We start from the raw sequence: 24,144 nt of genomic DNA, 5'->3' as shown, positions 1-24,144 counted from the left end.
ATGATGTGGTATCCGGACACACATGGTGTTTCACGCCTCTGCTGCTTTGCATGTGCCCTGTGTTATGCATGGAAAACTTCCCTCTCTCACCCCCACCTGCTAAGTGAGTTCTCACTCAATTCTGAAGCCTTTCCGGAGTTCATTATGCTTTCCATTATACCTTGTACCATCTTTATCATTACATGTGAGCAATGATACTTCAGAGCTTTATTTATATATAACTTCCCTTAGGAGATTGAGTTTCTAAGGGCACAACTTGGCACAAAGTAGTGTTTAAATGTTTTTTGAACAAAAATGAAGCCCACTATAGAGCTTTCCTGTTGGTAGATGGAGACATATTAAAGTGTGTCTGTGGGTATGTTTGTCAACTCCCTGGTAAAAGACTTGTCAGGTGAGGGCCATGCCAGGTCCTGGTGTTACAGGCCCAAATTCCCCTTGTTGGAAGGTCTGTGTTGTAGCTTTCGCATATTGGCTCCGACCCCAGATAGGTCATGGAAGAGAGCAGGAAGTTTGCAAGCCCCTTAGAGAGAGTTCTGGGAGAAGTATACTTGCTTTGTGAAAAATGGGTGTCTGCTGAAGTGAGGGATGACATGTCCTGATGTCTGCAGCCTGCATGGAAAGGCATCAAAAAACAAGACAGATTGATGGGTGGGTAGAGGGCTGCCAGGTGACTGAGTCTGTGGTAGAGCAAGTGGAGTGAAATGTTAATTGTAGAATCTGGGTGGTGGGTATGTGCGTTCACTGTGCAGCTCTTTCTACTTTTCTGAAAACTTGAAACTTTTCACAGTAAAATGTGGGGAAAAGGATAGCTGTGTTGTTTTCTAGGAACACATTTATTGGCTAGGCATATCTGTTATAAACTCAAATCATCAGCATGAGCTTCCTAAACCTCACTGCCTTTTTTCTTCCTGTTCTTTCTCCTCCTCTCTTTAGTCAATGATTTCAAATGTCAGTTCTCGTGTCACTCCCTCTAGGAACATTTCCCTGACCCTCCCGTCTGATCTAGTCGTTTCTCTGTGTTCCCAGGGCACCCCTTGGATGCTCCTGCCTTCGAATTTATCATGCCATATTGTAATCATTTACTAATTTGCCTGTCCACTAGACTTTGAGTTTCTTGAGTGCAAAGACTATGTTTCTGGACTGCTTTCAGTATACATAAAAGCAACAGCAACAATAAATAGACTCACAGCGGATTAAACACACAGTGGTTTATTCTCTCCAATCCCAGAAGTCTGGACGGTCGGCATCGGCAGTTTCCGGGACTGGTTCAGGGATGGGCGCTTGGCTGACGCTCCTGCCTTTTTCACGTCTTGACCTTCATGTCAAGCGCTGATGTAGTTATGTAGGTTGGAACTATCCACCATGGTTATTTTAAGTTTTGAGCTCTGAGCCTGGGTATTTTAGCAGATATCTGTGAATCTGTTGAATAGTCTTCAAGTTATTTGTTGTGGTTTCTTCTAGAGAAATTGTCTTTCTTTTTTGAAAAATAGCAGCTCAGAATTAGATGTTGACATGTGTTTGAAAGCACCTCCCCCACCTGGAAAATTATTTCTCCATTTTCTTGCAGCTGTAATCATTCATAGAAGCAGGGTTGCTTCAGAGACATCGGGTGACAGAGTGATGGTCTGGAGTTTCCAACCTCACGGCCCAGCCTCAGTCCTGTGGTGAACAGCTGTGGACCAGAAATTAGGCCAGAAGCAGTTTCACCTTCCTGAGCCTTTAGGGGAGACCCGCTTCTTATCCCACTTACTCTATTTTAGCTTAATTATTTAATTAATTGCTTAGAACACTCATTAAAAAGCACATAATTAGGAAAGGGGAGTGGAAAGATGGCCTGGTGTAGGCAAGTGAACTGAGGGTCCAGTGCAAGGAGAGCGGGCAGGTGTGTGAGTCCACTCAGGGCCGCCCGAGGCCGGTCACGTGACTTCATGGTGCGGGTGATCCTTAAGTCATCCAGGAAAGGCTTAGTCCTCTGTTTAAGAAGACGGAAAGATATATCGTGAAGAATAACATGCAAAGCTTCATAAATACAATCTCGAAAAGGTTTTAAATATAGGAATATATGGATTAAAATATAAGAATATGTAAGTTACAGTGCGAGCAGGAAATAACATTGTTAATAGCAAATATCTCTGGGTGACAGGATTTTGTTTTTTCTTTTTTAAAGATAGTTTTATGTCTTTTTAAAATTTTCTACTGAGCATTGAAGGGGTTCAGAGTATGCCACCCTGAAATATGCCACATTGACATAAGAATTATTTTGAGGTGAGGGCAACTGAAAAGTAACAGACACAAAAGCTCTGCCCGCCCCTCTCTATCAGGAAGGGCGGAGCAAGTCTTAATCACCTGATCGCCCAGAGAAGCGCCGGAGGAACCCACATAACACGTCTTACTCACTAGCCCGCATCTTCCATTAGTTTCCCCTTATGTTCACCTTCCCACCGTTTGCCACTCCTCCACGTGCAAAGCCCCTTTCCTTTGTCTTGTCCCTTCTCTACAACATCCATTGTTTTTTGGCTAAGATGCTATATAAGCCCGCCCTCCTCGAGTCACCGCCACTGATTCTGTGTGTGTGTGTGCAACACGCACATGTTAATAAGCTTCTGTTTGTGTTTCTCTCCTTAATCCGTCTTTTGTCAGTCTGATTTTCCAGCCCCAACCAATGAACTAAGATGGGTTTGTCTTTCCTCTCCTACATTTTTATTATTTTTCACTTTAAATAATTAAAAAAGTATTTTAGACATTCAGAGTGGTTCTTGTTCAGCTCTTGGTCTTTTGATATTGCAGTTTTTCCTCACATTTTGGTTTTGTCTTTCTTTAAAATGATCAAATAGCCCCTTTTCTAATGACTGTCTGAAAAGTCCTGCCTGTTATGGATGCTGACTCTCCTGTAGAATTATTTTCTTGGGTGTTTCATAGGTTGGAACTGTGGGCTCCAGTTTGCGGGCTTTAGTTCCAGGAATCCTGGGCCATCTTCACTGCATGTTTGCCCCCAGAGGGGCTGTGTTCAGCACTCTGCCCTGTGCTCCAGCACTGTGACCAGCCCGGGGTTACGTTTTATGTTAATTTCTTGGCTTCGGATTTCAGGGTACACCTTCCTTACAGCCAGGGCTCAGGCAGACAGGCTTCCTTATTTTATTCCCCTGCTGGTGGTGTAGGGGAGCAGAATTTATCATCCCCAAATATATCTCTTTGGCACATGAGTAGTTTTAAGCTGGTTACTTTCTAAAACACAGCAGACATGGAAAAAAATCTGAAAACCAAGTAGGAGTTTTGTGAGAAGCAGTTGACATTTACTAGGTACAGCTTCATTTATAAAGATGTCTCCCTTGCTGTACCAGGGCAACTGACCGAATTTCTAGAAACTCTTACCAGTGGAGAAGGCAGTGACTTAAACCTGCATAACAGCGGTGGCCTTGTTTACTGGGATTTCCCTGGTCACCTCCCACAACTGGCTCTCCCTACACCAACATCCTCTTTGGCTGAGGACAGCCTTTAAGGTGAGGGCTTGGGCCATTTTGGCCAGTTACTCAGTTTCCCTGGGTCCTCTCCCATGGCTACATGTTATTAAACTTTGTTTGGTTTTCTCCTGTTAATCTGTCTCATGTCAGTTGAATTCTTAGACCAGCCAGAGGAACCTAGAAGAGTAAAAGAAATTTCTTCCTCCCCGACAGTGGACAGATGTTTTGCTAGTCTGTTCTTTACCTAAAAGTGTGTTCCTTCAAGGTCTTGGCTTCTCAGTTCTCAACTGAGAAGAGGTCTTGGTTCTAACTGCTCATCTAGCAAGGGCGTTTGGCCTCCTAGCCCCGTGTGCTTGTTAAATCCTAAGTTCCCAAGAACAGCAGCCCTCCAGGACCACAGAAATATCAGCTCTTACTGCTCTGATTTTTTTTCTCCCCAACATGGGGATTTCTTACTTTCTTTTCAGCTCAGCTGTGCACTTAATAGATGTTCTCAACTTTGGAGGTCCACTATAATCACCTGGGAGGCTTGTAGATGGGATCCCAGACATCCCAGGCATCCCAGACCAAATTCCATCAGAATCTCTGGGGATGTTTTTAAAGCTCCCCAGCGATTCCATTGTGCTGCCAAGGATGGGAATGACTGATTTAAACTGATGTTGTTTTATGTTGCCCATTGGGGTGTGTGTGTTTAAATATATTTATTTTTCTTCTGGGGCTATTTTCAAGTTACTTTGTCAGAAGTAATGGAAATGGGTACCCATAATATTATAGTTAGAAAAAAAATTATCTTAAAATCAGATGGGAAGGAAACCAGCCTTTCTTAAGTTCCTACCATGTGCTAGGCACAGGGCTCAGGTCTTGCCCACATTATCACATTTGATACTCAGAAGAATGCTGCATGGCAGGTGGTGGTTTACTTGTTTTTGCAGGTAGGAAAACTGAGTAACTAGCATCTAACTCACACGTCTCATGAATGGCAGAGCCAGCCTTGGGCCCCCTTCATCCTATGTCCTTTTTCCTTATGCTGTGAAGTATATAAAAGATTGTCCATACAAATGGTTTAAAATAAAAATTAGCACTCAGGTTAGAAGAAGTTTCAGGAACCTATTAAATTTACTAGTTAAAAAAATTAAAAAAAATTTTTTTGTGGGGGAAGTAATTAGGTCTATTTATTTATTTTTAGAGGAGGTGCTGGGGATTGAACCCAGGACCTTGAGCATGTTAAGCATGCTCTCTACCACTTGAGGTTTACCCTCCCCCTACTAAATTTACTTCTTTGGAATACTTGATCTTCCCACGCTGCCAAGGTTGCTGTGTTCTCCTCCTTCAGTCTCACTTCCGATGAGGTTAAACTGATTTAGACTAACAGATGGTTATTTTAGAAAAGTTCAACTCATTTTAGTCCATCAGTGTAAATAAACGTGGAGTAAATAATTTAGTTTTCCTCCTTTTAACTGTCACGTGTCGTAAAGGGGTGCTTATTGTTAGAAGCATGTTTACTTATCCCTTTTAACACGTTGATCTCCACGTCACCCAAATCTGGGGACAGTTGTGTTTCCTACAGGGGTACCCAATCTACGGAGAGGTGATCAGCTTGTTAAGAGCTCGTCCTCGATCCCCAGTGGTGGGCCACGTGGGGGGGTGTGTGTCAGAGGAACACGGAGAGGAGAGGGATGAGACACAGAGGTGGAGGTGGGGGTCCCTGAGCTGTGGCATCGGATGACAGGGTCATCTGACGTGTGGTCCTGCCACTTCCGTGGAGCACTGTTGGGTGTGCTGAGTTTGAGGGCTGGGTTGGGCTCCCCTGCGTCTCCAGGGATGGGGCATTGGATGCGCCCACCCATTTCTTCCCTGTCTTGCCTTCGCTCTGGTCCTGGCTCTGCTGCGGTCAGCGACTTCCGGAGTGGTTGGAGGGCGTTTATCTCTGCCTGGAGCCTGGAAAGATGGCTCCGCTCTTGGAGTGTGTGGGTCAGGCTTTTCTGGAGTGTGTGGTTTTCATTTGATTTCACTGAGGTAGAAACCAACCCTCCTCTAAGTCTTTGTCTTCTTCATTGGCAGCTCTTCACCTGGGTCTTCTGTCCGGGCTTCGCAGCCTCAGAAAACCAGCAGGATGGCCGCAAACAAGAGTAAGGGCCAGAACTCGCTGGCCCTTCACAAGGTGATCATGGTCGGCAGCGGAGGGGTGGGCAAGTCGGCCCTGACGCTCCAGTTCATGTATGACGAGGTAAGATGCCAGGCACGGCCTGCTGCCCGTCGTCTGCGTGGCAGCGTCCCCTCTCCGAATGTTCACCTGCCGCCCCACCCACCCCCTGGGATGGAGGATCAAGGGGCGTTTAAGGGGGTGTTAAGGGGGTTTCTGAATAGCTTTCCAGGGGGTTCTAACCAGCGTAAGATCTGGGTTGCTGATTTTAGGTAAGTAATTTCAATGCTGGCAGGGATGTGAGGGGTCCCTGCTCGCATCATTTCCACCGTTGTACCTTTCTTTATGACTGGGGGCAGCTGGGGGGGCAGGGGCCTCTAAGGGTATATGTAATGAACAGGTCAGAGGCTTAGCTTTGTGACAGTCAGTCTGCAGAGATACTGAAAGGGGGAGCTGAGTTGTTGTAAGAATTGAATCTTTTCTGAGTGTTGGACATCAGGTTCTCTCTAGGTCTCCCATGGATCAGGGTATGCGCCCCGCCATCCTTGCCCCAGATTTACATCACTTACTGTGGATGATGTAACTGCTGCTGAGTCCAGTGTGACAACAGTCTTAATCCCTATGGCAACAAGTGTCCCCACTTGATGGCCATTTGCGGACACTGCACTTGAGTGTTCAGACCAGAACTTGAACCTCAGGGCCTCTCACTGGCAGGATATCCACAAGGGCATGTGCTTTATACAATTTGCAAAAGAAAAAAATACTATGACCATGATCCGTTAAGATCATTATCTCTTTTCTCTGGACTCTCTCCCCTCTGTCCAACTTGCTCATATGCGGGCTGGGTTTGAAGTGGCCACATTTGGGATCTAACTGAGGGAAGCTGAATTAAGGATACACTTAGCTGGGGTCTAAAGGTGTATGTTTGTGTGGTCTGGAGTCGCTTGGCATGTGGTTGGGTTATGACTAGCTGCCCCAGTGCAGGAAGGGCTTCCAGGAATATTCCCACCGCCCACTGTGCTGGCTCACCTGGCGTAGTGGTATGAGGTGCGGGGCCAGGGTGTGTCCTGGTACGAGTGTGTCCTCTGGCATCTGGCATTGAAAGTGTGTGGGCAGTGGAGGAGGAACAAGGGGCAAAACTTAAGGAGTCAGAAACTAGTCTGGAATGTTCTTCCAGATCTTACAGCTTCTTACAGGGAAGCGGGATAGAGGTTTCCTAAAGTCGCGAACAGTCCTCAAACTTTCATGACTAGTGACGTCACATAGTTGTGAAGCTGAAAATAACCTTTCTAAACCATCAATAAAAGGGAAATTTGGACCAATGGTGCTAGAAGAATAAATTATTTTTTAATTCTCTGCAGGAAGTATGACAAGATAATTCAAATATCAGCCAAGTAGGAAGGTATTCTAGAGGTATGTCAGGCAGTTAATTAATAAAATTATATTCTTTCGCTGGGTTTTGTGATGTAAATGGTATCTGTATTATTGCTGTGTAACAAATTACCACACACTTGGCAGCTTAAAACAACACACATCTGTTATCTCCAGTTTCCAGGGGTGAGGAGGCTGGCCCGGCTGAGCTAGTCTGCTCACAGTCTCACAGGATGCAGGGAGGGGGTCGGCCGAGGCTGTGCGCTCACCTGAGGGTCCCGTCCTCCTCCAGGCTCCCTGGTTGCTGGCAGATGTGGGACGGAGGCCCTCAGCTCCTGGAGGTCGCCCACAGTTCTCTGCCACGTGGCCCTTTCCATAGATAGTTCTTACCACAGCAGCTTGCTTCCTCCCCACCTCTCTGGATCGCTAAGACAGAGTCTTATACACAGAAATGTGGGTGGAGGATATGGCTCAGTGGTAGAGCACATGCTTAGCATGCACAAGGTCTTGGGTTCAACCCCCCAGGACCTCCATTAAAAACAACAACAATACAGAATCTTATACACAGAAATGTAGTCAGGGGGTAATCTCATCACCTTTGCCATTTTCTGTTGGTTAGAACCAGTCACGGGTTCCTCTGCAGTCAAGGGAAGACTGTCACACAAGGGCATGACGCATCAAGGGTCACCTGAGGGTGGGCTCGCCACAGTATTTGTGCATTTTAAAAAATGTATAATGAATTGTAATTTCTTTTCTCATTCTAGATAATCACTTTTATATTTAATATTATGTGTATAATTTTGTATTCTTTTCTTAAAAGAGGGCCCCACAGTGAATAAGCTTCAGACCGAAACCGCCATCTCCTCCTGGGCCATTCCCCACTGTGTCTTATCACGGGGAACTTTTGTTTCTGATGCTTGCTAGCTTTCCTTTTACTTTTACTAGGGGCCAAAGTGGGGAAAGCTAGCAGAATCTGTTTCATTTACCCAAAACATTTTTGCATAAACCTCTTCTGGGAGGCAGACTTCAAAATCTGCTTTGAAAGTCTTTGTTTTTGCTTAATAATGTGACTTTCTTGCTAAAGAGTGTTTTTCTTTTATAACAGAGACTGGGGAAGAAGGGGCGGTGAGGAGAGGAATTAAGAGGAGGGAGACAGGATTAGAGAAGTAGTTGCTGATGGAGATGAGGAAAGGAGAACTTGGCCGGAAATATTTGGGGTTGTCACGACTGGGCGGGGGTGCTACTGGGACCCAGTGGGTAGAGGCCGGGATGCTGGCGCACATGCTACAGTGCACGGGAGAGACCCCACAAGAGAAGGAATTGTCCAGTGTAAAATGTCAGCAGTGCTGCTGTTGAGAAGCCCTGGATCAGAGGCGGAGCTGTGGCAGATCAGACGAGGGAGATTCCTCTACCGTGTAGGTGACTGAGAGGCCCAAGGATGCCAAATCTAAGCGCAGAAGAATCAAGAGTTTTTTTCCCTCTTCTTCCTCGTTTCTTTGGAGAAACGGGAAAGCTATGCCTGACCTTAGTCTGTTGTTCTCACTTGCTAACATATTTGAGAACCAGAAAGGAGCAGTTATTGAGGAAATGGTCAAATAAAATCACAGCAAGAAAAGAAGAGAGATGAAGTGATGTGTATTTAGGGGAGTGTTTAATTGATTTCCTAAAGCAATGCTCTGTGATAGAACCTTCTGGGATGATGGCAATGCTCTGTATCTATGCTGTCCAGTTCACGTGGCTACTGAGCCCTTGGCACGTGGCCGGTGGCTACTATATTAAACAGCATAATCCTAGAACCACACTTCTAGAGCTTGAAGAGACCTTAGCAATGATCCCACACCTAGCTGATCATAGAGTCTCCTGGGCAACCTTTTTTCCATAGAATCTCCTGGGGGACCTTTTTTTTTTTTATATTGACATATAGTCAGATACAATTTGTCAGTTTCTGGTGTACAGCATAATGTCCCAGCCATGCTTATACATACATGTATTTGTTTTCATATTCCTTTTCGTTAAAGGTTATTGCAAGATATTGAATATAGTTCCCTGTGCTCTACAGAAGAAATTTATTTTTTATCGTTTTATGTATAGTGGTTATCATTTGCAAATCTCAAACTCCCAAATTTATCCCTTCCCACACCCTTTGCCCTGGTAATCATAAGATTATTTACTATGTCTGTGAGTTTGTTACTGTTTTGTAGATGAGTTCATTGGTGTCTTCTTTTTTCTTTTTCTTTTTCTTTCAGATTCCACATAAGAGTGATATCATATGGTATTTTTCTTTCTCTTTCTGGCTTACTTCACTTAGAATGACAATCTCCAGGTTCATCCATGTTGCTGCAAATGGCATTATTTTATTCCTTTTTTATGGCTGAGTAGTATTCCATTGTATAAATATACCACAACTTCTTTATCCAGTCATGTGTTGATGGACATTTGGGTTGCTTCCATGTCTTGGCTATTGTATATACTGCTGCTATGAACATTGGGGTGCATGTATCTTTTTGAATTAGAGTTCCCTCAGGATATATATGGGGAACCTTTTAACAAAATACCTTCTGAATCACATTTCTGGAGTTGATGACTAGGAGTATTTCTTTTTATGAAGCTCTCCCAGCAATTTTGACATATGGCCAGGTATGGTTACTCCTGTCTGGGAGATCAGCGAGTCAAGCCTGATTTCCTAGAAAAGGAAACTGAATATACACTTGGAGACACCAGTATCTAAAGTCTCATGAGCCATTCAAGCTCTTTATTCCTGGTCCCTTGCCTTACCCGTTGTTTAAAAAAAATTAGCTTACATGGTGGAATTTTCAGGAAAATTGGATTATGGAAGGAGCCATAGTCTCAGATGTCTTTATTTCTAAGTTCTGACTTGGAAAAATTGGAAGGAACTGCCAGTGTGGCAGAGAGAGATTTGAATCTTTTTATCCTTGGCTGTCATTCACTTAGAATGACAATCTCCAGGTCCATCCATGTTGCTGCAAATGGCATTATTTTATTCTTTTTATGGCTGAATAGTATTCCATTGTGTGCATTTGTATATGTGTGTGTGTGTATGTACGTATATGTATGTATGTACAACTTCTTTATCCAGTTATATATATATTTGAAGACTTTTTAGCTATTTGCCTTTTCTGGTAAAGGGAGGTTGGTGATGGGCAGATGTTGGCAGTCACCTCTTTAGACTTTCAGTGTCTGGCTAAGTCAGTTTAAACATGGCTCAGTAAGAAGGGGTCTCCTTGAGTTTTGTCTTAGATCCGTGGGTCTTGGGCATCTGATACGGAATCACACACAGCCCTGCAAGGCCAGTAGTATGGATCCTGCTAACAGATACCAAGACTTTGGGGATTTCCTGTTTCAAGTGGAAAAATGTAAACAGCAGGGTTGTAATCTAATGTTCTAATAATAAGCACACTTACCCCTCACAGAGGTAGGCAGTCATATCAGGGCATTCTGACTCCGGGAGTCAATGGAACTCTTGCTGCTTTTATCCTTGAAAGTTCAGAAATAAGCAGTTGAGGTGCTTTATGGTGGCATTTAGAGATTTGCACGAGGCATTGGGGTATTTGGTTTTTTTTTGTTTGTTTTAGGTCATGCATTTGTCTCTTTGGAAAGGAATTATAAAAGGAGGGCACTGTTGTGACGCATAGGCAAATTTTCATATTATCTCTATTGTTAGATATTTATATGAATGTAAGAGAACCTAATACTAAAACTCTTCTAATATCTTCATTTTCAGATTTAAGATCATTTGAATCAGTAGCTGTTAAATGACAATACAAGGCTTTTTTAAGAGTGTTCTTCAAAGGGTCCATAAGTTCATTTCAATATTTTGAGTTCAATTTTTAAAAAATTTAAATTATAGCTTTATTAAGAATTCATACACCCTGAAATTCACCCTTTTAAAGTGTAGAATTCAGTGATTTTTCATTTATTCACATAGATGTGCAGTCATCACCACTATATAATTCTAGAACTTTCTATCACTCAGAAAAAACTCCCTACGTGTCAGCAGTCATTCCTCATTATTGCCTCCCCTCCTACCCCTGGACCCTGGCAAACACTTCCTGTTTTTATGGATTTGCTATTTTGGACATTTCATGTGAGTGGAACCATGCAACATGTGACCTTTATGCCTGGCTTCTTCCACTTAACATGACGTTTTGAAGGTTCATCCATATTATAGTGCCTATCCGTACTTCATTCCTTACCAAAAAATTGAAATACAATTCGTATGCTGTAAAATTTACTCTTTTAAGTGTACAGTTCAGCAGTTTTTAGTACATTCATAGAATTGTATAACCATCATCACTATCTAATTCCAGAACATTCTTATCACCCCAAAAGAAACCTCAAACCCATCAGCAGTCACTCTCCAGTCCCCCTCCCCCCCCAGCTCTGCAAACACTAATCTGCTTTCTGTTTCCATGGATTTGTCTGTTCTGGATGTTTCATATAAATAGACTCATAGGCTATGTGATCTTTTGTGTCTGATGTCTTTTACTTACCATAATTTGTCAAGGTTCATCCACACTGTAGCACAAATCAGTACTTCATTACTTTTTATGACTGAATAATATTCCATTATCTGGATAGATCATGTTTTGTGTATCCCTTTATCAATTAATAGATATTTGGATTGTTTCTACTTTTGGCTATTATGAATAATGTTGCTATGAACATTCATATGCAAGTTTTTGTGTAGACATGTCAAATTCTCTTGATTATATACCTAGGCGTGAAATCTATGGGGTCAGATGGTCACTCTGACTTTTTGGGAACTTGCAAAACTGTTTTCCACAGCAGTTGCCCCATTTTACAGCGTATGAGGGTTCTGATTTCTCCACATCCTCGCCGGTGCTCATTGTTGCTCATCTTTTTGATGATAGCATCCTAGTGGGTGTGAAGTCGTACCTTATGGTTTTGACTTGCATTTTCCTAATGACTAATGACGTTGAGCATCTTTTCATGTGCTTAGTGGCCATTTGTATATCTTCTTTGGAGAAATGTTCAGATCATTTGTCTGTTTTTTTTTCACTTTCATTCTTTTTTTCTTTTTATTGAGTTATAGTCAGTTTACAAATGTTGTGTCAATTTCCAGTGTAAAGCTCAATTTTTCAGTTATACACGAACATACATATAGTCATTGTCACGTGCTTTTTCACTGTGAGCTACCGCAAGATCTTGTATATATTTCCCTGTGTTCATTTTCATTTTTTCTTCCTTTGCCTGTTTTTAAATTGGCACTTAATTTAGTTTAAAAATTGTCTTTTTATTGTTGAGTTTTAAGAGTTAAAGAGATTCAAGCCCCTTACTAGATACATGTTTTACAGATATTTTCTGCTGTTTCGTGGGTTGTTTCATTTTCTTGATGATGTCCCTTGAAGCATGGAATTTTAAAATTTCAATCAAATCCAAATTATCTATTTTTTCTTTTGTCACTTGTATTTTTGGTGTCATATCTAAGAATGCCTTGCTAAATCCAAGGTCATGAAGATTTCAACCTATGTTTTCTAAGAGTGTATAGTTTCAGCTCTTACATTTAAGTCTTTCATCCATTTTGAGTTAATTTTTGTGTGTGATGTGAAGTAGGGGTCCAGCTTCATTCTCTTGCATCTAGATATCCAGTTATACCAGCATGAATTCAGTTTTAATGGTAAATTGCTGTCATTAATTTACCTTTTTCTTGAATATCTTGACTCCTATTACTGTTAAAATAATGATTTACTTTATATATAACACAATATAAAGAAAATAGCTTTGAAACAGTAATATCATTATTACTAAATAATATAACCACTGAGGGAAGTTTAACATCTCTCTGAAATTTTTTTGTCCTTAGTCTTTTTCAGTGGGATGCACTCTATCAAAATATTCTGTTCTAAACTCTATCAAAATATTCTGTCCTAAAGTCTCTTAAATTAATATGGGGCTACATTACCAATTTAATATCCATTTAGGTTCAGTTGCTTCGGTTTTTCTGTTTAATGCTTTTCAATGTGTTTTGTTTTGTCCTTCCAGGATGTGTTTTTGGCAAATACACACATATACATACATGGTTTTCTTAGTCTTTAAACTGTCCCTACTTTCCAGCGTATGTTGTCAGACTTTGTGGGTTTTGCCAGTCTGGTAGGCGAAACACGGTATCTCAATGTAGTTACAAATTTTGTTTTCTTTGTTAGTGCGAATGAATGAATGAACATGTTTGCATATGTTTAACATCATCTGTATTGATTTTTCTGTGAATTGTTTATGTCTGTGGCCACTTTTTCCCATTGGATTATTGATTTTTTTTTTTCCTCACTGTTTCTAGGAACTGTTTATATATAGCTCTTTGGGATAGGGGTTCAAATACTTGTTGCTTTTTCGTCATTTGTCTTGGTTGATAGTGTGTGGTGCCATACAGAAGCTTTAAACTTTTTACGTAGTCTAATTTATCAGTTTCTTCTTACATGGCTTCTGGATTTTGAGTCATAGTTAAAAAGGCCTTCCTACTTCAAGGTCACAAAGGGATCTCACCCATGCTTTCTTCTAGTACTTGAGGGTTTTCCTTTTTACATTTAATCTTTGACCCATTTGGAGTTTTCTCGCGTTGTATAGTTGTTAAAGCTTCTTGGTACCTCTTGCCAAATTACGTTTCAGATGAGTTTTATACTCCTGTTGATTATAAATAAGAGCTCTTGTTTCTTCCCTTTGCCAATGTTTATAATTTTATACTGACAGTAATATTCCAAGGGTTCTGCTCTCTGCTTGGTCTCCTCCTTTGTAAAAGGGGAGTATCTTCTCTTGTTGTTTAAAAACAAAATTGAAAAATGGTAGAATTGATGGGGGAGGGTATAGCTCAGTGGTAGAGTGCCTGCCTAGCATGCATGAGGTCCTGAGTTCAATCCCCAGTACCTCCATTAAAAAAATAAATAAACCTGATTACCTCCCACCGCAAAACAAAACAAACATGAAATAAAAAATAAAATAAAAATTGAGTTGTCTTTAAAAAAAAAGAAAAATGATAGAATTGAGAGCAATAAAGAACAGAAGTGCTGGGGAACGGTTTCACAGCTCCTTACACATAGTGTGAGAGCTGTCATCCGCACTCAATAAACAGCTCGCTTGATTATAGGCCAAGTACCCATATGTTGAAGCTTATTTTTTTAGCAGATTTTCTTTTAAAACTATGCCAATTCCTAACGCTGTTGATTTCCTCAGTTCGTAGAAGACTATGAACCTACCAAAGCTGACAGTTACAGAAAGAAAGTGGTCCTCGATGGGGAAGAAGTCCAGATCGACATCCTGGACACGGCTGGGCAGGAGGACTACGCAGCCATTCGGGACAACTACTTCCGCAGCGGGGAAGGCTTCCTCCTGGTGTTCTCCATCACAGAGCACGAGTCCTTCACAGCCACTGCCGAGTTCAGGTGTGTCTAGAATGAAGTAACCTCCAGCCTCCAGGAGGCCTTTCGCCTTCCTTTCCCGTCTTAGACTTGGAACGGGTTTGGGGCTGAGCACAGGAGCACAGGGCTGAGCTTGCTATTAGGAAGAAGTTTGTCTAAAGAATGGTCTGGGGTTTTTTGAATCTCGGCACCTTATAGTTCACCATTTGTTATAATCTCTTTGGGCTTCCTTGTTTTATAATTTCCAAATATAAATTATCTTAAAAATCCATTGTCACCAAAGAGGATGAAGCCATATACTCTAGGGGTTGGAGATTAACAGACACATTACTATATATAAAATAGATAAACAACAAGGTCCTCCTGTATGGCATAGGGAATTATATTCAATATTTTGTGGTAACCTATAATGCAAAAGAACATGAAAAAAATGTATATATATGTGTAACTGAATCGCTTTGCTGTACACCTGAAATTAACATTGTAAATCAACTACACTTGAATAAAATTTTTTTGAGAAGTCAGTAACCATAAAAAAACCCAAAAAACAAAAGATCCTGTGATTTTTGTTTTCACATAAATCCTGAGAGACAGAGATTCATGAGTTAACTGTCTCTTTTTCATAATTTTGCTTAAAAAATAACAGTTCTGCTCTATTCTGAGGCTTATGAACCCTCAGATGGCAGAAGAGTGAGAGCGGTGAGCCGGTGACCAGTTGCTGCTCCTGTGAGGACATGAGCACAGTTGAGTGGGAGAACCCAGCTTTCGGATTACACAGACCTGGGTTTGACTCCCTGCCCTGTCGCAGTGTTGTGACCCAGGGCAAGTGTACTCAGTACTCTGTTCCTTTATCTGAAAATACTCTTGTTAGTTGATGAAATGAAATACAGTGATCCGACTAAATCCCCTAAGGGCAGAGCCCTTCATTGTGCTGTGTCCCCAGGCCCCCCTCCCCGCGTGGGCTCATGGTGGGAAGAGTCACTGCTGTGATTCATTTGAGATCGTGGTACTTAAAGGTACCTTAAGTTCATCTCTTACAGGAATTCTAATGGGAAGGGCATCTTTCTCCTTATCCCGTACCCTTCCCATTTCTCTTACACAGCTGTACTTTTTCATCTGCCCTCTTTATAAAGATCTAAAAATGGGCAGAAGACCTAAACAACCAATTCTCCAATGAAGACATACAAATGGCCAATAGGCACATGAAAAAATGCTCAATATCGCTAACTATCAGAGAAATGCAAATCAAAACTACAATGAGGTATCACCTCCCACCAGTCAGAATGGCCATCGTGAAAAAGTCCACAAACGATAAATACTGGAGAGGGTGTGGAGAAAAGGGAGCCCTCCTGCACTGCTGGTGGGAATGCAGTTTGGTGCAGCCGTTATGGAACACAGTATGGGGATTCCTCAAAAGACTAAAAATAGACTTATCCAGATGACTTTTTAAGAATCAGATCTGGAGTCTAACAGGGAACTAAAAAGGAAAAAAAAAAAACTGGTTTTTCATTTCATTCTTTAGTAAGTTCTGGTTGGAAATTAAGGTGATCAACCAAACGTGAAAGCTAAATATCCCCCCAGGACTTGGAAGGAAGCATCCATGAACCAGGCAGCCCTCAGAGGGTAGACTCGGGGAACCCAGTCCAGCGAGGGAAGGGAGTAAGGAGGGCGTCAGTTGTTAGACTTCACAGTCCCAGGCCTTCAGAGCTTGGCTTTCTCAGTTCTCGGCAACTATAGCTGTGTGCCGTGGTGATCCATTAAATGCCTAGGACTCCCTATGAGAAGTCCTATTAATTTGTGGACTTTTCTGACATACCTAGAGGTCTCTGTATGTGGCTACTGTCCGTGTGTTCATAATTGTATTTGCATCCACAGAATCCTGTTTTTATGCCTCTTGAGGACCAGACAGGACAGCTGCACACACTACCTTGTTTTGTTCCCTGTCCCGAGCCTTTTGATTTTCCACTGGCCCCGTGACTCACCAGTAAAGGAAATGGTGGTCAGTAGAAGAGCCATCTCCAGAGAAGAATAACGCCACTCTTGTCCTGTCCCCCAGGTCACCACAGGCACACAGATGCATTCTTGCCTCCTCACGGAGGTGGGGTGGAGTCTCACCCCATCCTGGGGGAAGGTTTTGGTTGTTCTGAAAGAAGAGGGATCCCTAGAAGACAAAGGACAGATGACCACCTAAAAGAAAGAGAAAGAGGAAGGGGGAGTTAGTTCTGGTGACTTAAACTCCGGACAAAGTCCCACAGCTGTCCAGGTGGCACATCATTGGAAACAGAAAGATGGGCGTGGGTTATCTGAGCCTGTATGGTTAAACTCACTCATTTTACTTCATGCCTGTGAGCAGTTTTAAAACACAGCATTTCTGCATTTATCTTCCAAATGGAAAGGCCCCAGCATAAAACAAAATGTTAATATGCCCTATCTTCCTTGAAACTTTTCCTGGACACAGTCCATAAACCAGAGAAATAGGTTTGTTACAAGAGACCAGAACTTGGATTTTTGGATCAATGTTTATTGATGAGGGAATTAGTCATGGCTCTGCAAGACTAATGAGCCAGAAAGCTCTCAGTTTTCATTGTTCATTGTTTATACTGATCACATAACTTCTAAATGTGTAGGATGCCCTTTGACCCCTATTGGCAAAGCCACTTAGAGACAGTTTTCAAACATCCACTTGTTTTTCTTCTTTTTCATTATTCTTGAAATATTTGGTATCTTGTACTTAAATTGACTGTATGGAAAATTTTTTAAACATTTTTATTATAAAATATCACCCTATATTATATAAAAATCAATGCAAATCTCCACAAAAGGTGTTTCTGAAGGGCTCTCTTTTTGGAATGTATTGGAGTGTAGAAGTAGAAATGTTCCTACTGGATCAAAATAATGGAAGTGGAATATTTAATTTTTTAAATGTTTGGTTTTTAGAAAGTAATTTTAGATAGCTGATTATTTTTAGTAGAGGTAAAATTTAATGTACTACAGGTAATGGTTTTTTTTTTTTTTTAGAGAAGATGTTTTTGAAGGACTTCTCCATAGGCCTCAGCGTATTTCCTTTCATTTTTTCCCCCACTTTGTAGTAGAAAAATGATGCAGATTGAAATAGGATTACTGCCTTACACAGCGGGGTGGGGGCGGCAGGTGCACACGCACATGCAGATGTAACTGAAACGGCTTTCACAAAGCCATACTTCCCTTTACTGCTTGAGGTTCCCTCTAATGTTTCTTTGCTATTCTATCAGAGTCTGTTTCACTGAGGAAAAAAATTACTATTTGTGGCCCACAAATTGATTTCATGATCTGCTAATAGACTGTTCCCTTCCATATGAAAAACACTTGATTTTGTAGCTTTTCTTCTCAAGGAGAAATCTTACCTTTTTTTTCAGGGGAATTATTAAGCATTTTATATATGAAGACACTTTCTTTAAGGTTATTTTATCCCCAAGGCTCCCAAGTTTCCCCCCCATCGCCTTTTTTTTTAATTTTAATTTTAATTTTAATTTTTTTAGCCTAAGCATAAACTGAGGACCCTGATGAAATGCAGACTCCTGGGCTCCTACCCACACACCTGCTCTGGGGCCCAGAACTCTGTGTTTGTAGTGAGCATCCAGTGATGCAGGCAGATTGAGAACCAGACTTGGAAAAGCTGGCCTAGTTTAGGACAGGACTGAGGGGCTGCTTCCTAGGATTGTGCGCTGCGTGTAGCAATTCCCCGGCCTTAGCAAAGCCTCTCATTTCCGATGGTCGGGTGGAACTGGGTTCCTATTCCAGCTTTCTTAGTTGATTTATCTTTGACCTGTTACATTAGGGAACAGATCCTCCGTGTGAAGGCCGAAGAAGATAAAATTCCACTGCTGGTTGTGGGAAACAAGTCCGACCTGGAGGAGCGGAGGCAGGTGCCGGTGGAGGAGGCCAGGAGTAAGGCCGAGGAGTGGGGCGTGCAGTACGTGGAGACGTCGGCCAAGACGCGGGCCAACGTGGACAAGGTGGGCACCGGCTCCCACGCCTTTCTCGTCTACACGTCTCCTCGGCTGGGTTTGAGGGAGCCGTTTTGTGGAAAGTAGGGGAGGACTGATTTTCTCAGATGTCCTGGCCAGTGTGATGGGAGGGTCTGACCCTGGATTTCACGGCTCAGAGTCCTCTCAGTCCTGAGCCGTCATGAGATGCTTCCTGTCGGCATCACCATGAAGTGTGGCTGGGTGAGGCGCTCGGTTTGTAGGGGCTGCCCTGGAAGGGCTGCCGCCTTGTCCTCTGTGGCCTGGTGTCCCTCAGGAGCAGGACTGGCTGTGTCCAGCGGCCTCTTAGGAGGTTCTTCAGAGAAACACGTGTTTACTCATCTTGCTTTCACTGACTTACTGGTTGGATTTGTTCTTTTCACCTGACTGTCCACTGGTGGAGCCAAGGGGTTCTGTCTTTGTATCTTAGTCTCTAAATAGTATTTTCTCCCAGGAATCAACCCTCCAGGGATCTCTTACCCATCCCCAGCATACTTTCCCATTCCGATCTCTGAAGCTAATGAAAGGATGACCTTGACAATGACGAACATGGACAATTGGAAAACCCACCTTCCTGTGATTGCTATCATTAGGCCTTTTATTTTTAAGTTAAGACTCAAAGTGGTGGCCGCAGAGCTAAGACGACTTAGAGCTGAGGCTTTCCCTTCTGCCATCGCTCTGTTCTTTAGCTCTTCCTTCATGATCCAGGCTCCTGTAAAGTCTAAACACATCAGTTTGGCAGCCAACCAGCGGCTGTGTCTGCTCCGTATCATGCAGCATCAGCATCTGAATCCCCCAAATCCCTTCTCAGATTCCTCTTTCTTATGGAGAAATAATTCCCCTTGCTCCTACCTGAAGCCGACGGCATTTGTGACCAAGCTTTGCTTTAGCTTGAAATGAGGCTGGAAGAACATTGGCATTTAGAATGTTGCTATTCAAAGGGGTTCGCTTAGAAGCATCCCCAACAACATAAATCTGCTTGGTGTGAAGTCTTCCTCTGGTCAGCTGCTTTTCCTTTGTGTTATTATCTCAGCTCTTATGTTGATTCGTGTGCTATTCCAGATCTTTTCATTTCTATCAGATTGTTTTCTAGCTGTAGAAAACACACAGGGAATCCAGGCACATACTTCATTTTAAAAAAGTCAGGAAGACCTTCTCGGTCTGGAGCGGTCGACGTGGGGGGGCGGGGAGCTGTTCCACGGCAGCTTGTCATCTCCCCTTCCTGTCCTGGACCAGCCCGACCTGCCAAACAGGAACCAGCAGAAACCCATGACTGGCAGCATTGTGTTCACTTGTAAACAATTTACGCGAAAGGAGGTTGTCGATAAGATCAGCTGATGAAGAACTTTGTCATCATTTTAAGTTGGACACATGCCATTCCCCTCCTCCTGTTAGAACAGAAAGAAAAACCTGTGACATCTGAAGCTGTGCACTGTGGCTGTTACGAATGGGGTGCTTTCCTGAGAGGCTGAAGGAGAGGGGTGCGGAGGTCAGCCTGATCCAATTTGGGGGGGGGGGTCCTTTCCTGTGCCCGGAGCTGGTGGTCAGTGCTCCTGGAGCCCCGCACTCGGAGAGCTTGATCTGGCTTTTTTTTTTCCTGAGAAGCTATGTCCATGAAAATAAAAGGAGTTTGGTGCTTTGTGTAAATGTCCTAAGATAATAAGTCTACACTCAATGTCACACTTTCAGTCTCCGTCTTCTCTTTGAGAAATCTCAGATATTTCTCTGTAGGAGGCATGTTTTGTCTGCTGGGGTATAATCAGCACTGGAGCCTGGTTTCTAGTAGCAGAGGGCAAAACCCAAACTATTGGGATGAACGATAACCCTTATCTAAGTAACACACTGGCATTCAAAGGACACATCTCATCAGCTCTGATAAAGTTCCCGCCTGCTGACGTCACGAGGAGCAGAGGAGCCCTTGAGAATCGGGGTGGGGAGGGTGGCAAGACAGGACACCTCTCCCTCCCTGTCCCCATTTCAGAGTGCGGGGGCCTGAGTTTGTCCAAGCTGCATTGCCGCCTTCTCCCCACCCCCCATCCCGAGTTCCCAAGTCTGCTGCTATGGAGTTAGGCTGGGGACGGCCACGCGTGGTGACGTTCCTACCTTTAGGGTCATTGTAAGGACTGATCAGTGCAGTGATCCATCACACAGGCCCTAGTGGCAGGTGCTCATGCCTTTCTTTCCTTTGCTGGTAGCTGGAAATGCCAGGAAGGGATTGCGGTTGTCACTCTCACTGCTTGTAAATTTCCTGAACTGCTGTCCATCTGTCCTGTGAAGTTTTATCCTTCATCATACTTATCCTCAGAATAGATTTTTATTATTTTGGGGGCGGGGTAGGTTGGAGATAATTAGGTATTGATTTAATTATTTTTAATGAAGGTGCTGGGGATTGAACCCAGGGCCTCGTGCATGCCAAGCACGTGCTCTCCCCCTGAGCTCCACCCTCCCCCTGCTCATTGTGAAATGAGCCACAGGACAGTAGTAACAGTAGTACGATGCTTCTGCCCTTAGCTTGACCCTTTATATTATGTGAGCAGAGAGTTCACCTCGTAGAATTAGAATATGGTTTTTAATGTTAGTTGTTCTTACTGGCTCTAGACCTTTTGTTTTTGATGGCCCATGGTTTATAGGGATACATTCGGCTTTATGCTTTAAAATGGAACTACGCATCCTGCTTTGTCGAATTGCTTCATTAAAGCATTAAATGGCTTATTCTTTCTCCTCCCCACCCCAGGTGTTCTTTGACCTAATGAGAGAAATCAGAGCAAAGAAGATGTCAGAAAACAAAGACAAGAATGGCAAGAAAAGCAGCAAGAACAAGAAAAGTTTGAAAGAACGATGTTGCTTACTGTGAATGCCAAGACGGTGGACGAGCGGGTGGCCACCCAGGACAGAGGGCAGGCTCCTTAAGAGGAGACTCCAGTTGACCAGCATTGCCTGCTCTCTCCAGCCTCATTCACACACGCTTCGGTAAATGCGGAAAAATATTAGTGAATCGGTGGCTGGCAGAAGGACTAAGCCCTTGACCGTGCAATGGAATGGCTGCTTCATCAGGAGGTTTCAGAGTTTCCTCCTTCCTTCGTGCTTCCCTCCCTTCCTTCCCGAAGTTAACCACATACGTGGTGCTATAGGTAGGAAATAGCCAGGCGTTAGTTAAAAAGAAAAAAAACTGTCGTCGCATCTTATGTTTTTGCCTAGTTTTGTAACGTTAGCATCTTTTGTTTTGAAATAAAAATGTCTTATTTTATTAGGTCTTGGGAGACAGGGGGTGGGGCGAGACTCGTCCCACCCTTGTCGGCTCAACAGTAGTACCCGGAAAAATCCATCAGGTTCTAGATGCTGGAAAAGTCAGGGACTTGGGAGATGAGTCTCCTGGCAGTACCCTGTGGATCTGAAGCAGAGCTAAAAAAAAAAATCTGAATTGGGCCGAACAGGTCAAAACCAAGCTCATAAATCCTCCTCAGTATGAAAAATGCAAGCTGTATTCCTCATATTTAAACGTTGGCCGATTATAGTCTGTGTTGGCTATTTTTCTCCAGTACATTCTGATTTTTGTGTAGGAGCTTCTTTTTAATAGACTAAGTGAAAAATCAAGAGCAGTATACTTTTTAAATGATACACTTTTCTAGTTAGAATTTTTTTTTTTTTTTTTTTACCTCTTTGGCTAAATCCTCTCCTAATCGCCAGTCTTAGAGTCACAGAAGGCCCCTCCTTCTCCACTAGTAATCAACCCAGCCTGTCCTGGTCAACTTCTCTCTGCAGAGGTTGAGAGAACTTTTTCTTTGGTTTCTCGAAGTGTTACCTAAGTTCTTCTGAAGAACGTGATGACTTAAAATTGTATTGTAAAATCATGAAGCCAGAGCCGGTGCCAGACATTCTGCTACCTCTCAGAGAATTTTGCTCAGAAGTTCTAAATTTGAATTAGAAGACATGAGGAAGGGTAGCCCCTTTCCCTCTGAGGATAGGCTGCTGTTTCTAATATAAATCTTTTTTTCTGAGACAGCCATATAGTTGAAAAAGATTTTTATTGATGAGATATTGTTAATCTGTCTTGTGTCTTGTATTCTAAATTCAGCAATCAGAAGCTTTTTCATCAGGAAAGGAGTACTGTGATAAAAACCTAGTATTCAGCACATTTTTTCCCCATTTTCCTGAAGTGACATTTCACATATAGGTGCCAAAAGTGAACTGGGGTGGGGAGAGCGGGAACTTTTTGACTTTATGATTATTACAGAAATTATGATCTGACTGGAAAACAATCTTGTATCCCCTCCTAAAGAATCATGGGCTTTTTTGAATAAAAAGCAGACAAATACACTTACTGAGGATTTTAGCTTTTTAATTTTATCCTTTTGTCATACATGTGAAATGGAAGTATTAAATAAATTTACAATAAGTTATTCATTATTCTTGTTGGATGTTCTGCAGTGTCACACTTTACTTCAATTCATTTTTTTAATTGGGCTGTGGGAAGTAAATTTAAAAGTATAAACAGTAATTTTAACTTCACCTGTCCTTTGGGAGAGATGACTGCTCTTTCTTCTTAAAACTTAAAAAGGTGAAGGTGATCACACTCTTGAATTTTCTGAAACAACCCTTTTCTTTTCATCCTAGTTTTGCTAACCGTTTGATATCAATCCCGTCAAAAGTAGGTAGATTTGGAACATGGACAGATAAATTAAGGGTGGTATGAATTGTTTCATGTTATGGAAACTTTCCTTGGTCTACGCTGTTAGTATATTTCTAAATTTATATTGAATTGGATTAGCAATCAGAGATGGATCTTCCTAACAAAATAATTTATACAGCTGAGATTCTTTTCCATAGAAAAATAAGCAGTATTATTTATCAACTTGAAACATAGTTACTTGCTACATGACTAGATATTGTGTCCATAGCCTAATAACGTTATTTTCAAGTATTCATTCTAGAAATACTTGGCGTGCCTACTTGGTGTCAGATTCTATTCTAGGTGCTGGAATATCGTGTTGAACAAGACAGGCAAAAGCTCTGCTCTCCTGGAGTTTATGCTTTAGTGAGGAAAGACGCAGATAAATGAGAATATCAGAACAAGTGCTTTGATGACCATAAAACCAGGTAATATGATAGCAAGTGTTTCAGGGCAATAGAATGATTTCAGCTGGATGGGCACCAAGCTTCTGCAAAGGAGCGACATTTAAGCTGAGATGTCCCTGGAAGAGCTCGACATCTGAGCTTTCCAGGTTAGGGGACAGCTGGTCCAGGGGCCCTGAGGCGTTCAGGAGAAGACCCCAAAGACCAGCATATGCCTGCATTGTAATGAGGAGTGGCAGGGTCGTAGAAAAAGATGTAACAGACTATTTTCATAAAGTGACGTGGCAGGGGGAGGGTATAGCTCAGTTGTAGAGTGCCTGCCCAGCATGCATGAGGTCTTGGGTTCAATCCCCAGTACCTCTGTTTGTAAAAAAGTAAAAAAAAAAAAAATTTTTTTTTTAAAGTGAGTGATGTAGGGAAAAATATCTTGACATGTAATTTCCTACAAGTATCCTATTTCATCAGATATAGGGTACCGTTGATTGTAAGACATCACCGTAATTTATATATCACTAAGAATAAAACCTGTCATTAAGTAAATCCATTCTGATTTCAATGACATGAATCTGTGGGAAACAAATCACTCCTTTAGATTAGGTGAATTATGACATATACATTTAAATTAAATGAAATTGAGACATAAAATTCACCTCTGCTTTATGCTATACACCAGAAATTGACACATTGTAACTGACTATACT

The 24,144-nt window shown here is 42.3% G+C and overlaps 1 protein-coding gene across 4 annotated transcripts in view; it reads left to right on the top strand.

Annotated features, from left to right (window-relative positions):
- The window catches only part of RALB (RAS like proto-oncogene B), a 65,475-nt gene extending 42,701 nt beyond the window's left edge, over window positions 1-22,774 (top strand). For all 4 annotated transcript variants that reach the window (XM_032479293.1, XM_032479294.1, XM_032479291.1 and 1 more), the window contains 4 exons: window positions 5,523-5,688; window positions 14,182-14,390; window positions 18,184-18,361; window positions 21,105-22,774. In XM_032479293.1, the coding sequence (XP_032335184.1) occupies window positions 5,575-5,688; window positions 14,182-14,390; window positions 18,184-18,361; window positions 21,105-21,224 (621 nt within the window). In that variant the 5' untranslated portion in view covers window positions 5,523-5,574 and the 3' untranslated portion in view covers window positions 21,225-22,774. The remainder of the gene's footprint in view (window positions 1-5,522; window positions 5,689-14,181; window positions 14,391-18,183; window positions 18,362-21,104) is intronic.
- The last annotated feature ends 1,370 nt before the right edge of the window (window positions 22,775-24,144 follow it).

The sequence above is a fragment of the Camelus ferus genome, chromosome 5 (genome assembly GCF_009834535.1).
Source record: "Camelus ferus isolate YT-003-E chromosome 5, BCGSAC_Cfer_1.0, whole genome shotgun sequence".
NCBI lineage: Eukaryota > Metazoa > Chordata > Mammalia > Artiodactyla > Camelidae > Camelus > Camelus ferus.
Note: the sequence above shows the minus strand (reverse complement) of the source record. Positions and strands in the feature narration are given on the sequence as shown.